This window comes from Penaeus vannamei, chromosome 35, assembly GCF_042767895.1.
Source record: "Penaeus vannamei isolate JL-2024 chromosome 35, ASM4276789v1, whole genome shotgun sequence".
In the NCBI taxonomy this organism is placed as follows: Eukaryota; Metazoa; Arthropoda; class Malacostraca; order Decapoda; family Penaeidae; genus Penaeus; species Penaeus vannamei.
In genome coordinates this window covers 21,456,557-21,471,556 of record NC_091583.1, presented here as the reverse complement: position 1 = coordinate 21,471,556, position 15,000 = coordinate 21,456,557, and the positions used below count along the sequence as shown (strand labels likewise).

Below are 15,000 nucleotides of genomic sequence, written 5' to 3'. Positions count from 1 at the left end.
TCTCTTTTACTTTCTTTCTTTCTCTTCTTTAATTTCTTTCTCTCTCTCTCTCTCTCTCTCTCTCTCTCTCTCTCTCTCTCTCTCTCTTTCTTTCTTTCTTTCTTTCTTTCTTTCTTTCTTTCTTTCTTTCTTTCTTTCTCACTCTTTCTTTCTCTATCTCTCTATCTCTCTCTCTCTCTCTCTCTCTCTCTCTCTCTCTCTCTCTCTCTCTCTCTCTCTCTCTCTCTCTCTCTCTCTCTCTCTCTCTCTCTCTCTCCCTCCTTCCCTCCTTCCCTCCCTCCTCCCTCCCTTCCTCCCTCCCTCCTCCCTCCTCCCTCTCTCTCTCTCTCTCTCTCTCTCTCTCTCTCTCTCTCTCTCTCTCTCTCTCTCTCTCTCTCTCTCTCTCTCTCTCTCTCTACTGCAATCTTGCAATGTCTTCATCTCCGTCCTATTCTTGCACCGGCGTAATTCTTGTCTTTAAATGGTTTTGGTTTGGATTTCTTTTCGAATTCTTCATCTTTTCATTTCCTTGTCTCGTTTCTTGCGTTATTGAGTTTCTTGTCTTTCAAAGGCTTTGTTTTGTTTCTTGCTTCTAGATACTTTTCTTCTTAATTCTCTTGTCTTATTCTTGATATTTTTCTTCTTCATTTTCTTGTCATGTTCTTCTGTCATTGTGTTTGTCTTTAAAACTTTTTTTGTTTTATTTCTCATTTTCTTCATTTGTCTTGTTCTCTCGTCTTGCTTATACTCTGCTTTGACTCTATATTTCATTCCTCTTCATTCTACTCTTGGTGATCTATATCATCACGTATATTCAACGTTTTCTATCCCATCTTACCCTATTCTTTCATCCTTAAGTTAACGCTACCACTTATTCCGTCTAATTTATCCAACTTTCGTATCTTTTCCATCCCTTTCATCCAACTACCTATTTCATTCTATTCAACGCGTCCTGTGCAAGCTTACATATCTAGGCACCTTATATCATACTTATCCTAGACAACCTATTTCATAATTTATATGCAATGGCACCTATTTCATCATATTAGCGCATCAAAGCCACCTATTTCAACTTATTATGTCAACTACCTTTTTCATCATTATTCTACGCTGCCATTTCCATCTTATATATTGAACGCAGCCGATTGTATCTCCTCTATTTCACCCTATCCGTTCCATCATATATTCAACTACCTATTTCATCCTATCCATCCTTGGCCTCCTATTTCATCATATTAAGCTTTTCCATCTCATCCATCTCATATATATGAAACTACCTATTTCATCCTGTCCATCCTTGGCCTCCTATTTCATCATATTAAGCTTTTCCATCTCATCCATCTCAATCATATTAAACTACCTATTCCATCCTATCCATCCTCGGCTTCCTATTCCATCATATTTATTAAGCTTTTCCATCCCATCCATCTCATACATATGGAACTACCTATTCCATCCTATCCATCCTTGGCCTCCTATTCCATCATATTTATTAAGCTTTTCCATCCCATCCATCTCAATCATATTAAACTACCTATTCCATCCTATCCATCCTTGGCTTCCTATTCCATCATATTTATTAAGCTTTTCCATCTCATCATCATACCTATTCCATCCTATCCATCCTTGGCTTCCTATTTCATCATATTTATTAAGCTTTTCCATCTCAATTATATTAAATTACCTATTCCATCCTATCCATCCTTGGCTTCCTATTCCATCATATTTATTAAGATTTCCCATCTCATCTTTTCGAAGCCCATTCACTCAGTCACCTATTTCACCATCCATCTTATCCCTTCAACGCTGTCAGGAAATAATTGGTTGAGTATAAGGTGGAAGAGATGGCGTTGGATAAATGAGAATGGATAGGTAGATTAGGATAACTTTGGGGGAATAGGTAGCGCTGAATATCCAATATGGAATAGGGAGGTGAGGAGACAATGAAATAGGTGATTTAGCGTATAAGATTGGCAGCGTTCAATGAATGAGACGGAATAGTTAGCAGGTAGAGGAGGAGTAGGAGGAGGAGGAGGAGAAGGAGGAGGAAGAGGGGGAGGAGGAGGAGGAAGAGGAGGAGGAGAAGGAGGAAGGAAAGGAGGAGGAGGGGGGAAGAAGGGAGGAGGTGAAGAGGAGGGAGGAGGAGGAGGAGGAGGAGGGAGGAGGAGGAGGAGGAAGAGAAAGAAAGAGGAGGAGGAGGAGGGAGGAGGAGGAGGAGGAGGAGGAGGAGGAGGAGGAGGAGGAGGAAGGAGGAAGAGGAAGGAGGAGGGAGGAGGAAGAGAAGGAGGAGGAGGGAAAGAGGAGGATGAGGGAGGAAGAGGAGGAGGAGGACGAAGGAGGAGAAGGAGGAGGAGGAGGAGGAGAAGGGGGAGGAGGAAGAGGAGGAAAGAGGAGGAGGAGGAGGAGGAGGGAGGAGGAGGGAGGAGGAGGAGAGGAGGAGGAGAACGAAGAGAAGGACGAGGAGGAGGAAGGAGGCGGAGGAGGAGGAGGAAGAGAAGCTAAGGAGGAAAAATGATGATGAGGAGGAGTGGGAGGAGGAGGAGGAGGAGGAGAAGGAGAGAGGAGAAGCAGAAGGAGAAGGAGAAGAAGAAGAAGAAGAAGAGAAGACGAAGACGAAGAAGAAGAAGAGAGAGAAGAAGTTAAGGAGGAAAAAAATATGATAATGATGAGGAGCGAGCAGGTAGAGGACGAGAAGGAGGAAGAAAGAGGAAGAGGAGGAGGAGGAGGAGGAAGAGGAGGAGAAGAGAAGGAGAGAAGAAGAAAGAAGGAGGGAGGAGAAGAGAGGAAGTTAAGGAGGAGGAAAAAATGATTGATGATGAGGAAGTGGGAGGAGGAGAAGGAGGAGGGGAGGAAGAGGGAAGAGGGAAGGAGGAGAAAGAGGAAGAAGAAGGAAGAGGAAAGAAGGAAGAGGAAGAGGAAGAAGGAAGGAGGAGGAGGAGGGAGAAGCAGAAGGAGAAGGAGAAAGGAAGAGAGAGAAGAAGAGGAGAAGAGAGAAAGAGGAGAAGGAGAAGGAGAAGGAGAAGGAAGAAGGAGAAGGAAGGAGAAGAAGAAGAAGAAGAAGAAGAAGAAGAAGAAGAAGAAGAAGAAGAAGAAGAAGAAGAAGAAGAAGAAAAAGAAGAAGAAGAAGAAGAGTCCGAGATGTGTAAGCTGGAATAGGGAGTAGAGTACATAAATTATGAAATAAATGAATTAAACAGCATAAGGGGCACTGGATAGAAAAAAGTAGGATACCTATCGAAGGACTGATGGGGTGAAATAGGTGGATGAGTGAATAAGCTCTTGTACACTCAACCATCCTATTTCATTCATTCTCCCTGTTCCAGCGAATATATTTAGCGCTACCTCTCCCATCTCATCATTTGGATCACCTATTTCATCGTCTTCATTCTTCTCATTCCAGTGCATATATTCACCTCATAAATTGAATCACCTATTTCATCCTATTCATCATTCTCTCTATTCCAGCGCATATATTCAGCGCTACCTCTCCCATCTCATAAATTGGATCACCTATTTCATCTTATTCATCATTCTCCCTATTCCAGCGCATATATTCACCTCATAAATTGGATCACCTATTTCATCCTATTCATTATTCTCTCTATTCCAGCGAATATATTTAGCGCTATCTCTTTACCCGCTATCTCGTGCATGCTATCTAACTCCCCCCCCCCACCCGCCCTATCCTTCCCCCCACCTCCCCTCCCTCCCCTCCCTTCCCTTCCCCTCCCCTCCCCTTCCTTCCTCCCCTCCCTCCCCTCCCCTCCCCTCCCTCCCCTCGCCTCCCCTCCCCTTCCCTCCCTCCTCCCTCCTCCCCTCCCCTCCCCTCCCCTCACCTACCTTCCCTTCCCTTCCCTTCACCGCCTTCTGTCTCGTTCATGGTCTTCTCGGGTACCTTTCATTAAGGTATCAATTAAGGTAGTTTCTCACCTGTTTCGAGTACTTGCATGGCACGCACACTTACACTCTCATATACATCTAAAAAATGAAAGGATAAAAAAATGAAAGAAATAATAAAGAAAAGAGAAAGGGGGAAAAAGAAAAAAAAAGAAATGAAGAAAAGAAGAAAAGAGAAAAGGAATAAAAGGAAAAGAATAAAAGAGAGAAAAGGGAATAAAAAAGAATAAAAAAGAAAAAGAATAAAAGAAAAAAAGAAAAAGAAAAGAAAGAAAATAACATACACACAATAACGCACGTGAGCTATATAAGTAACTGAGGAACACTTAAGAAAAAAAAGTAAAAGAAAGAAAAATAAAGAAGAAAAAAAGTAAAAGAAAGGAAAAGAAGAAGAAGAAAAAGAAGAAAAAAAATATACGAGTAATTGAGTAATTGAGGAACGAAATCGCGGATAGTTTATACCAGGATTATTTTTGGATTTTGTAACGAGATCGAGGAGGTAATGGGAATAAGAGATTGCATAATAAAAGGAGAATTGGAAAACATTTTGAAAAATATGAATTGCGTTCGTCCTGAAGGAAGAAAGATAATGGATTATAAATACACTTTCTTTTCCTTTTCATTTTCTTTCTTTTCTATCGTTACTTTTTTCTTCTACTTTTCTTTCACTGTGTTTTTATTCTATTTCATTTTGTTTTCTTTCTCTCTTTTACTCTTACTCTTTCTTTTTCTTCTGTTCTCCATAGTTTTCCTGTCTCTCTTCCCATCACCATCATCAGTATTCTCTTCCTATCATACAACACATCAACGCTGCTGTCTTCATCGTTATAATTTTTTTTTTTTTAAATAATGTTTATTGTTATCACCGTCATCCGTTTCGTAATTTTTCGTGTCTTGCAATTTTCACGGCGATATGTTGGTTGCAGGCACTGGAAGAGCGAGTATGAGGGGGGGGGTAAGAACAGGGGGGTGGGGGGGAGAGGGGGGATGATGAAAGGGAAGCAGCGTGACTCAAAAAGTGTGAAGAGAAGGATGTTCTCTTCACACTTTTTGACTCACACGGCATTGAGTGTGAAGGGAAAGGAAGTAATTACGGAAGTGTGAAGAGAAGGAAGTATGTGCGGAAGCAAGTGTGGAGAGAAGTGAGTATGTGCTGCGATAAGTATGAAGGGAATTAAGTGTAAAGGATAATAAGTGCGAGGCAGTGAAGGGAGTAGGTAATGAAGTAAGCTTGAAGGGAAGTAAGTGTGAGGGGAAATAAAAAATAAGGGAATATAGCGTGAGCAAGAATGTGTGAAGGAACTGTCGTGACGTGAAGTAAACGTGAAGCAAAGACAGTGCGAAGGAAGATAATATGAAGGAACAAGAAAAAGGAGAAAAAGGAGAGAGAGAGAGAGAGAGAGAGAGAGAGAGAGAGAGAGAGAGAGAGAGAGAGAGAGAGAAGAGAGAGAGAGAGAGAGAGAGAGAGAGAGAGGAACGAGAGGGAGAGAGAGAGAGAGAGAAAGGAGAGAGAGAGGAGGGAGACAGAGAGACAGAGACAGAGACAGAGAGAGAGAGAGAGAGAGACAGACAGACAGACAGACAGACAGACAGAGAGAGAGAGAGAGAGAAAGTGAGAGAGAGAAAGAAAGATAACCATAGAGGAGAAAACGTTAACGAAGGTATTTTACCAGGAACATCTGAGAAAAAAACAATTTAAAATAAAGGGAAAATCTACAAACCAAAGAAAAAATAGTGGAGCCTACTGTCGTGATGCAGGTAGTCCGAGGGAAGGTGGAACAACATTGCCAATGGCCTCTGCAGAACGGCCCCCCCTTACCTCCTTCCCCTTCCTATCCATCCCCCTCCCCCTTATCCTCCTTTCCACCCCCTTCCCCTCTTATCCACCCCGCTCCCCTTCTCCTATCCACCCCCTCCCCCTTCCCCTCCTCTCCACCCCTCCCCCTTATCCTCCTTTCCACCCCCACCCCTCCCTATTCACCCCTCTTCCCCTTCCCCTCCTATCCAATCCCTTCCCCTTCCCCTCCTATCCACCCCCCTCCCCTTCCCCCTATCCACCCCCTCTCCCTTCCCCCTATCCATCCCCTCTCCCTTCCCCTCCTATCCATCCCCCCTCCCCTCAATCCACTCAACACCCCCACCCTCCTATCCCCCTCCTCTACCGCCATCCCCCTCCCCTCCTATCCACTCAACCCCCTCCCTACCCCCCCCCCTCTAATACGTGTCGTGTATACCGGACATAACGCAGTTGTGAGTCCGAGATAACAGAGACAAATGTAAGTCGACACGCACAGGCGCACGCACGCACGCACAGCTGGGTCTCTCGATGTGCCGGCAGTTAGGCCAAGAAAGGGGAAGAGAGAGGTAGACGAAGGAAAGGGTATTTTTTTTTATTCTAGTTTATTTCCTTTCATGTTCTAATTGGCTTTTTTTTTGTCTCTCACCAATCAATAGTGTGCCTCTTCAGTGCCTATTATTTTTTTCCCTTCTTTTATTTCTATTTTTTCCCCACTTTCTCGTTTTCTATTTTTTTTCTCTCTCTCTTTCTTCCTTCCACGTGTGCTCTGCGTTTACTCGTATGTAAGTTTTGTATTTTTTTTCCTTGTTTTGCTTCCTTCTTCTGCCCTTCGCATTTTTGTTCTCTTCTCGTGCTCCCTTCTCCTCTTTCTGAGCATTTGTCCTTTTATTTTTATATTTACCCATATTTTTCTTATTTTTCTAAACCCTTTTGTAACTCTCTCGTTTCTCTTTATTTCCTTAATTTCTTGTACGTGGTGAATTTTCTTCTGTTTCTGCTTCTCCTTCCGTAAACACTCCCGTCTTTTTTTCTAATATCATTTCATTTTTTGCTTCTTCACATTCACTTTATCTTTTCTTCTATATTCACTTTTCTTTCAGAGACTCTCTATCAGTATTATCTAATTTCCCCCATCTCTTTCTCTCACCTTTTCTCTGCCTCTCTTTCCTCTTTTCTCTTCCTTATTTTTCTATTGTCTCCTTCGCTCCTTTCCTACTCTATCATCTCTTTCTCGCACCTTTCCTCTGCTTCTCTTTCTACTTTTCTCCCCTTTTTTCTACCATCTAATTCACGCCTTTCCATCTTTATAACCTCTTATTTCCTCCCACTTCTCCCCTTCGCTCCTTTCTTTCTTACATTATCTATCATTTTATCTCCCACTTCGCCCCTTCGCTCCTTTCATACTTTATCACCTCCTTTTCCTACCACTTCTCCCCTTCTTCTCCACTTTCTTCGTCTCCCATCTCCTCCTCCTCTCTTTCTTCATCCCCTTCGCTCCTTCCCTACTTCATTATCTCTTTTTTTCCCTCCGACTTACCGCCTTCGCTCCTTCCCTATTTCATCTCTTTTTTTTTCCCCTCCCACTTCCCCCCTTCGCTCCTTCCCTACTTCATCATCTCTTTTTTTTCCCTCCCACTTCTCCACTTTCTTCCTCTCTTTCCTCGCCCACGCGCCGGAATACCCGTCGACGCCGCGTGTTCTCGGCCTGTAATTTGCTCCGTCGGCCGAGGCGGAGGCGAGAGTGCGACGCCAGGGCCTCCGAGAGAGTGCCGCCGGAGGACATGCCCTTCTTTCTTTTCCCTTTTTTTTTTTGCTTTTTTGTCCTCTCCTTTCTTCTTTCTTGGCTATTCTTCTTATTGTTTTATTTGTGTTTTTGTATCTCTTGCTCTTTGGTTTTTATTTTCCTTTCTCTTTTCTTGGCTCTTCTTCTTCGTCTTCTTTTTTTTTTGTATATCTTGCTCTTTGGTTTTTATTTGTTTTTCCTTTCTCTTTTCTTGGCTCTTTTTCTTCATCTTCTATCTGTTTTTTTGTATCTCTTGCTCTTTGGTTCTTATTTTTTTCCTTTCTCTTTTCTTGGCTCTTCTTCTTCATCTTCTATCTGTTTTTTTTTATCTCTTGCTCTTTGGTTCTTATTTTTTCCTTTCTCTTTTCTTGGCTCTTCTTCTTCATCTTCTATCTGTTTTTTTTGTATCTCTTGCTATTTTGTTTTTATTTGTTTTCCTTTCTCTTTTCTTGGCTCTTCTTCTTCATCTTCTATCTGTTTTTTTTGTATCTCTTGCTCTTTGGTTTTTTTTTTCCTTTCTCTTTTCTTTGCTCTTCTTCTTCGTTTTCTTTTTTTTTTGTATCTCTTACTCTTTGGTTCTTATTTTTCTCCTCTCTCTTTTCTTTGCTCTTCTTCTTCGTCTTCTATCTGTTTTTTTGTTTTTATCTCTTGCTCTTTGGTTCTTATTTTTTCTCCTCTCCCTTTTCTTTGCTGTTTTTCTTCCTATTTTATTTCTTATTGTTTTCTATTTCTTGCTCTTTGGTTCTTATCTCCCTGTCTCTCATCTCCGTTTCTGCTTCTTTGTCCTCTCTCTTGTTCTTTCTCCTTATCTCTTTTTCTTCCTTTTTCATGTCCTATTTTTCATCTTTTTTCATGTCCTTCTCCTTCCATCTGCTCTTTCTCCTTTCCCTTCCGCCTGTTCTTTCTGTTCCATCTCACTACTTCTCTTTCTCGCCTTCCTTCTTCTGCATTTCCTCCTTAACCCGATTTTTGCTCTAAATCCTTCTTCCCTTTTTCTTTCATCTCCTACCTCCTGCTTTTCTTAGTCTACCCTTCCACCTACCCTTTTATTGTTTCCCTGTTCTTCCCCTTCCACTCCCCCTTCTCTTCCTTTCGCTTTCCTCCCCTTTCTTCTTTTTAACCCCCCTCCCCTTTCCTCGTTCCCTTTTTATCAGCTGTTTCTGGTACTTTCCCTTCTACATTCCCTTTCCTCCTTCTGTTCATTCCTGTTTTTCACTTTGCTTCTTCCTTCCCCTCCCCTCCTACCCTTTCTAGTTCATCTCTCCTTCCCTTCGATTCCCACCTTTCTTTGTCCTTCCTCTCCTCCGTCCCTGCTCTTCTCCCTTCGCTCTCTCCTCGTCCTCCCTTCCCTCCCCACTCTTTCTTGTCCCCTCACCCCTTCTCTTCAATTTCCCTCCCTTCCCTCTCACCTTTCCCTTCTCCTCCTCCCCCTCACTCCTGCTCTTTCCACTCCCCTCCTTCCTTTCCCTCCCCTCTCTTACCTTCACTTTCCTTTCTTGTCATTTCCCTTTGACCTACCGTCTCCTCGCCCTCCCTCTTCTTTTCCTTCCCTTCTCCCTCCTCCTCCTCTCTCTTCTTTTCGTTTCCTTTCCCCTCCTCCCCCTCCCTCTTCTCTTCCTTCTTCACTTCCACCTCCTCCTCTCTCTTATTTTCCTTTCCTTCCCCCTCCTCCCCCTCCTCCCTCTCTTCTTTTCCTTTCCTTCCCCTTCTCCTCCTCTCTCTCCTTTCCCTTCCCTCCCCCTCCTCTTCCTCTCTGTCCTTTCCCCTCCCTTACCCTCCCCCCCCCCCGTTCCCCCACCCTACCCCTCCTTTGGCTTCGTCTTCACAACACGCACACGCCGACACGCCTCTTAATCTCCATTCCTTTACCTCTTTCTCCCTCTTTCGCATTGTATTTCCTGCCAGTCTTGCTTTCTTATCTTATCTTATATTTTGTTTCTTTTTTCTGTTTGATTTCCTCCATTATTATTATTTTTCATTTCCGTGGCAGTTCATTCTCTGTCATCCTTCCCTTCCTGACTCTGTGTCCTCTGTCAAGTATTTGCATTTTTTTTTTTTGCACATTCTATTTCCCTTATTCCTATTCCTTCCCCAACATTAATTCCTTTCCTTCTTTATTCCCTTTTATCATGTTCCAACCTTTCCTCCTTCACCTTAAACCCTTCCCTCCCATTCTCGCCCTTCCCTCCCTCCCTCCCCACTTCCCCCTCCCCATGCCCCCCCTTCTCCATTCCTATTCTCCACTTTCCTCCCCCTTCTTATCCTTATCCTTATTTTCTCCACTACACCCTACGTAGCACACTCTGCTTTTTAGGGGTTTGCGTGCGTAAGGGTGACAGGAGGTAAAACGGTGTGACGCAGATTTCGTAACCGAAGCGTGACAGGGCGCCGAGCCTTTGGATGGCAGGGTCAGAGCAGTGTGAGAGCAGTGCCTAGCATATTGCAGTTGTACATGCTGTGTCCATGATGCTACAGCTGTGGTTTATATTATAATTGCCTTATGCGGCCGGTTTGTTAGAGTTATGCGGCCGATTTGTTAGAGTTATGCGGCCGGTTTGTTAGAGTTATGCGGCCGGTTTGTTAGAATTGCGCGAGGCCCGACCCAAAGAATATTCGCATACTTGACATGCATAAATAAAGAAATAGATGCGTATTTATCAGTGTTGACATGCATATCAACTCGGCAAATAGATGGTTAAATGTATATCTATTAGATATGTAGACAGATATGCCTTTATTTCTGCGTCTGTATTTATGAAAAATCGTTGGGTCGGGCCTGGCACAATTTGAACAAACCGGCTGATAGTGTGGTTTATATAACTACCACTTCATTATTTTAGTACAACTACAACTACAATGTGACCGACAATATTAGCAATGCCAGAGCAGGGTCAGAATAGATTAGTGAAGTGTTAAAACGTTGGTTTATATACTGCACTGTACTGTACTACCTGTTGCAACTACGCATTGTATTACTAAAACTAGAAACTGCATCTCACTTCATTTACCGGTCAATATCACTGTGGTTTATATTAATACAACTTACAGACTACTCAACATGACTACAGCTGTAGCTATCTACAACCAGGTGTAGTGCAGCTATCTATAACCACGTGTAGTATTATCTGATCAGAGTCAGGGCAACATCAGAGTAGAGTAAGAGCATTTCTAGAGTAAGATCAATGTCAGCAGTGTCAGAGTAGAATGAAAAAACAACAACAACAACAACAACAACAACAAAAAACAATCACACCCGTATCCACCACCCATATCCACCATCGCCTAGTCCACACATCCCAAATCATGCGACCCAGACCCACACAATCCCACCCACATTCACCCACTCCTATTCACGCTCTCCCTCTCCCTTCGCCAACAACCCTCGCCATCGTTTCCCCCCTCATCTTCTCCGCCGTTCCCCTCGCCCTCGTTTCCCCCTCTTCTTCTCCGCTGTTCCCCTCGCTCTCGTTTCCCCCCTCATCTTCTCCGCCGTTCCCCTCACTCTCGTTTCCCCCCTCTTCTTCTCCGCCGTTCCCCTCGCCCTCGTTTCCCCCCCTCATCTTCCCCGCCGTTCCTCCCCCCTCCCCCTTCTCATCGAGAGGTCTGCCACCTTTGTCCTCTCCAATCCCATCAGAGACTTCATCGAGCCGAGAGCAAAGAAAAGCAACGGAATAACATCGCGTCGGAAAGGAATCATAAACTGTCTGCCGAGCGGTTTGATGACGGAAGCGGGATCGAAAGAAATAGAGAGGAAAATTATTTCAAAATAATAATAAGAAAAAAGGGGAAAGGCGAATTTAAAATAGATAGAGAGATGTTGATGCATAAACAAGACAACATTTGTTTTTTTCTTTCTCTCACCTTTAAACTGCAAAATAAAAAGAGACGAGGTGAAGAGATGAAGAGAGAGAGAGAGAGAGAGAGAGAGAGAGAGAGAGAGAGAGAGAGAGAGAGAGAGAGAGAGAGAGAGAGAGAGAGAGAGAGAGAGAGAGAATAGGGATAGACTACGAGAGAGAGAGAGAGAGAGAGAGAGAGAGAGAGAGAGAGAGAGAGAGAGAGAGAGAGAGAGAGAGAGAGAGAGAGAGAGAGAGAGAGAGAGAGAGAGAGAAAGAAAGAGAGAGAAAGAGAGAGAGAGAGAGAGAGAGAGAGAGAGTGAGAGAGAGAGAGAGAGAGAGAGAGAGAGAGAAGAGCAAGGCGAGAGAGACACAGAGAGAGAGAGAGAGACCGACAGAGAGAGAGAGAGACCGACAGAGAGAGAGAGAGAGAGAGAGAGAGAGAGAGAGAGAGAGAGAGAGAGAGAGAGAGAGAGAGAGAGAGAGAGAGGGAGAGAGAGAGAGAGAGATAAAGTAAGAGAGAGAGAGAGAGAGAGAGAGAGAGAGAGAAAGACAGAGAGAGAGAGAGAGAGAGAGAAAGACAGAGAGAGAGAGAGAGAGAAAGAAAGACAGAGAGAGAAAGACATAGAGAGAGAGCCAGAGAGAGAGAAAGACAGAAAGAGAAACACACAGAGAGAAAGACAGAAAGAGAAACACACAGAGAGAAAGACATAGAGAGAAAGACATACAGAAAGTCAGAGAGAGAGAGAGAAAGACAGGGGTAAGAGAAAATGGGCGTGGGGAGGGGGGAGGGGGAGGGGGGTGGGGAGGGCGCCAGCGATGAACTAATCAAGACCTGAATAACTCACGAGGTAAACAGATCCTTCCCTCTCCTTCTGCTTCCACGGAACGAAAAAAAAGAAGAAGAAAAAAAAACACACACAAAAAAAACGGTATAATCTATTTGAAGAGAAGATGTAGAAGCGCTTTTGCTATTTGATGATATTATTAATCATGATGTTGAGAATCAATAATTGTAGTAATGATAATGGAAATGATGAAATGAAAATAATGATTAGAATATAGAAAATAATAATAATGATAATAACAATAATAATAATAATAATAATAATAATTATAATAATAATGATAATAACAATAATAATGATAATAATAATGATGATAATAATAATAATGATAATAATAATAATGATAATGATAATAATAATAATAATAACCGACAATAGCAATAATAGTAACAACAATAATAACAAATATAACAACACAAAAATAAGAACTTCGAAGTCATCAGCTGCAACAACACCAAGAACTACAATAATAACAATAACATTCCCCACTTCGAACACAACGAAAAAAAGGTAGAGCCGCGCACACCTTGCCGCCCGCGCCCACAAAAGAGGAACATGCTATTGCTGCTCCGTTGGGGGTCGGCGGGCGGGGAGGGGGGGGAGGGTTAGAGGGGCGGGGGAGAGGGTTGGGGAGAGGGAAGAAGGTGGGGAGGGTTGGGGGGAGGAGGGGAGAGGGAAGAAGGTTGGGGATAGTGTTGGGGGATAGGGGAGGGTTGGGAGAGGGGTTGGGGGAGAGTGTTGGGGGAGAGGGTTGGGGTGAGGGAGAGGAGTGGGGGCGGGGAGGAAGAGGGTTGGGGGAGAGGGGGTGGGGGAGAACGACATAGAGAGAAAGACATAGAAAGACAGAGAAGAAAGAAAGGGTTGGGGGGTCTGGATGGGGTCGGGGGGAGAGGGAAGAGGGTTGGGGGGGGAGGGAAGATTAGAGAGGGTTGGGGGAGAAGAGAGGGTTGGGGGAGAGGGAAGAGAGGGAGAGAGGTGGGGGAGAAGAGAGAGGGTTGGGGGAGAGGGGTGGGGGTCGGAGGAGAGGGAAGAGGGAGGAAGGGTGGGGGTCGAGGGAAGGTTGGGAGTCGAGTGGTCGGGGGGTCAGGAGGGCGGGAGGTCGAGGAAGAGTATCGGAGGTCGGGCGAGAAGGTTGTGAGTCGAGGTCGGGGGGTCGGGTACCAGGCACCAGGGGAAGAAGGGGTTGGAGGTCGGGTAGTCGGGCGTCGGGTGGTCGGGCGTCGGGGAGTTTGGTGTTATTGAGTTGATTCTATTTTGGTCCTGAATGTGTAACAGAATTAGATCCTATAACAAGATGCTTCTTCTTTATATATATAATCCAAGAATGTTATGATACTCGCGTGATAACATCATAGCAGCGGTAACAGCAACAACTGCAGCAGAGGAGAGCGCGTAATAACAAAAACGTAGGAAAAAGAATAGGACAAATAATAAAGATTATAATGATAATGATGATGATGATTCAAAAATAATGATTTAGGTAATGCTGATAAGAGTTTGGGTTGAAAATGATGATCTAAACAATGGTAATGACGGATAATTTGATAAACAGATAAATAAATATATAAATGCACAAGTAAAAATTCATATACATACATACATACATATATATATATATATATATATATATATATATATATATATATATATATATATATATATATATATATATATATATGTTTGTGTGTCTGTGTGCGTGTGTGTGCGTATGCGTGCGTGTGTGTGTATGTATGTATATATGTATGTATTAATGTATTAATTTATTAATGCATGTATATATGTATGTATGTAAGTATGAATGTATGCATGTATGAATGCATTTATGTATGCATATATACACGTACGTATATATGTATGTAAGCACGTATATATGCATGTTCATATATCCATATGTTCCTCCATACACACACACACAGACGCACAGACGACCGAAATCCCGAGACCAGAAGGGTGGCAATTACGACATGCAGAAGGAGCGCTCCAGGAGGCCCCGCCCCTCACGAGACGCCGGGACACAAAGTCTTTCTTGTCTCGTTAGAAGTTTGATGAAGTCTTGGCCTTGTTTTGATGTCGGAGCTTCGTCGGGCGCCGCGTGGTTAGCTATTCATCGGGTTGGGAGTGATCGTCGAGGGAGGAACCAAGGAGGTATTGTGCGTGTGTTTTTTTTTTTTTTTTTGGGGGGGCGGGTTCTCTTTGTGTTCTTTCTTCGCTTTTTATCCTTTTTTCTGTGTCTTTTTCTAACTCTCTCTTTCTCTGCGTCTATTTCTAACTCTCTCTTTCTCTGCGTCTACTTCTAACTGTCTCTTTCTCTGCGTCTATTTCTAACTCTCTCTTTCTCTGCGTCTCTCTCTCTCTCCTCTCTGTCTGTCTGTCTTTCTGTCTCTCTCTCCTCTTTGTCTGTGTCTGTCTGTCTGTCTTTCGCTCTCTCTCTCTTTCTTACTGCTTCTCTCTCTTCCCTTTCCCCTCTCTGTCTCCCTCTGCCCCTCTTCCTATTTCCCGCTCTTCCGATTCCTTTCTCTCACTCCTTATCTCCCCTCCTCTTCCCTTTCTACCTTTCCCTTCTCCAAACAACCACACACACACGCACGGAAACAGAACAGACACAAACACACACAAAAAAATCGCCAACACTGTCCAAACCAACAAACCACAAACGACAAAGACATCTGGCCTGAAAGCAAACAATAACTCCCACCACCTACAAAAAAAACGAAAACAAAAAACAAAAACGCAGCGCCCAAATCCGACGACATCCCAACCCAGATACTCACCGACGACCTCCATGTTGACGATGAAGCTGAGCACCGGCTTAGATGACACCTGGCACTCGTAGCGGCCGGCGTCCTGCTCCTGCACGTCCTG

General features: G+C 43.7%; 1 protein-coding gene across 1 annotated transcript in view; it reads right to left on the bottom strand.

Moving 5' to 3' along the window:
• LOC113828438 (uncharacterized) overlaps nucleotides 1-15,000 on the bottom strand; it is a 51,956-nt gene that overhangs the window by 29,252 nt on the left and 7,704 nt on the right. Inside the window, exon 3 of the mRNA XM_070114178.1 lies at nucleotides 14,910-15,000. This exon is cut by the window's right edge and continues 123 nt beyond it. Within this exon, the coding sequence (XP_069970279.1) occupies nucleotides 14,910-15,000 (91 nt within the window). The remainder of the gene's footprint in view (nucleotides 1-14,909) is intronic.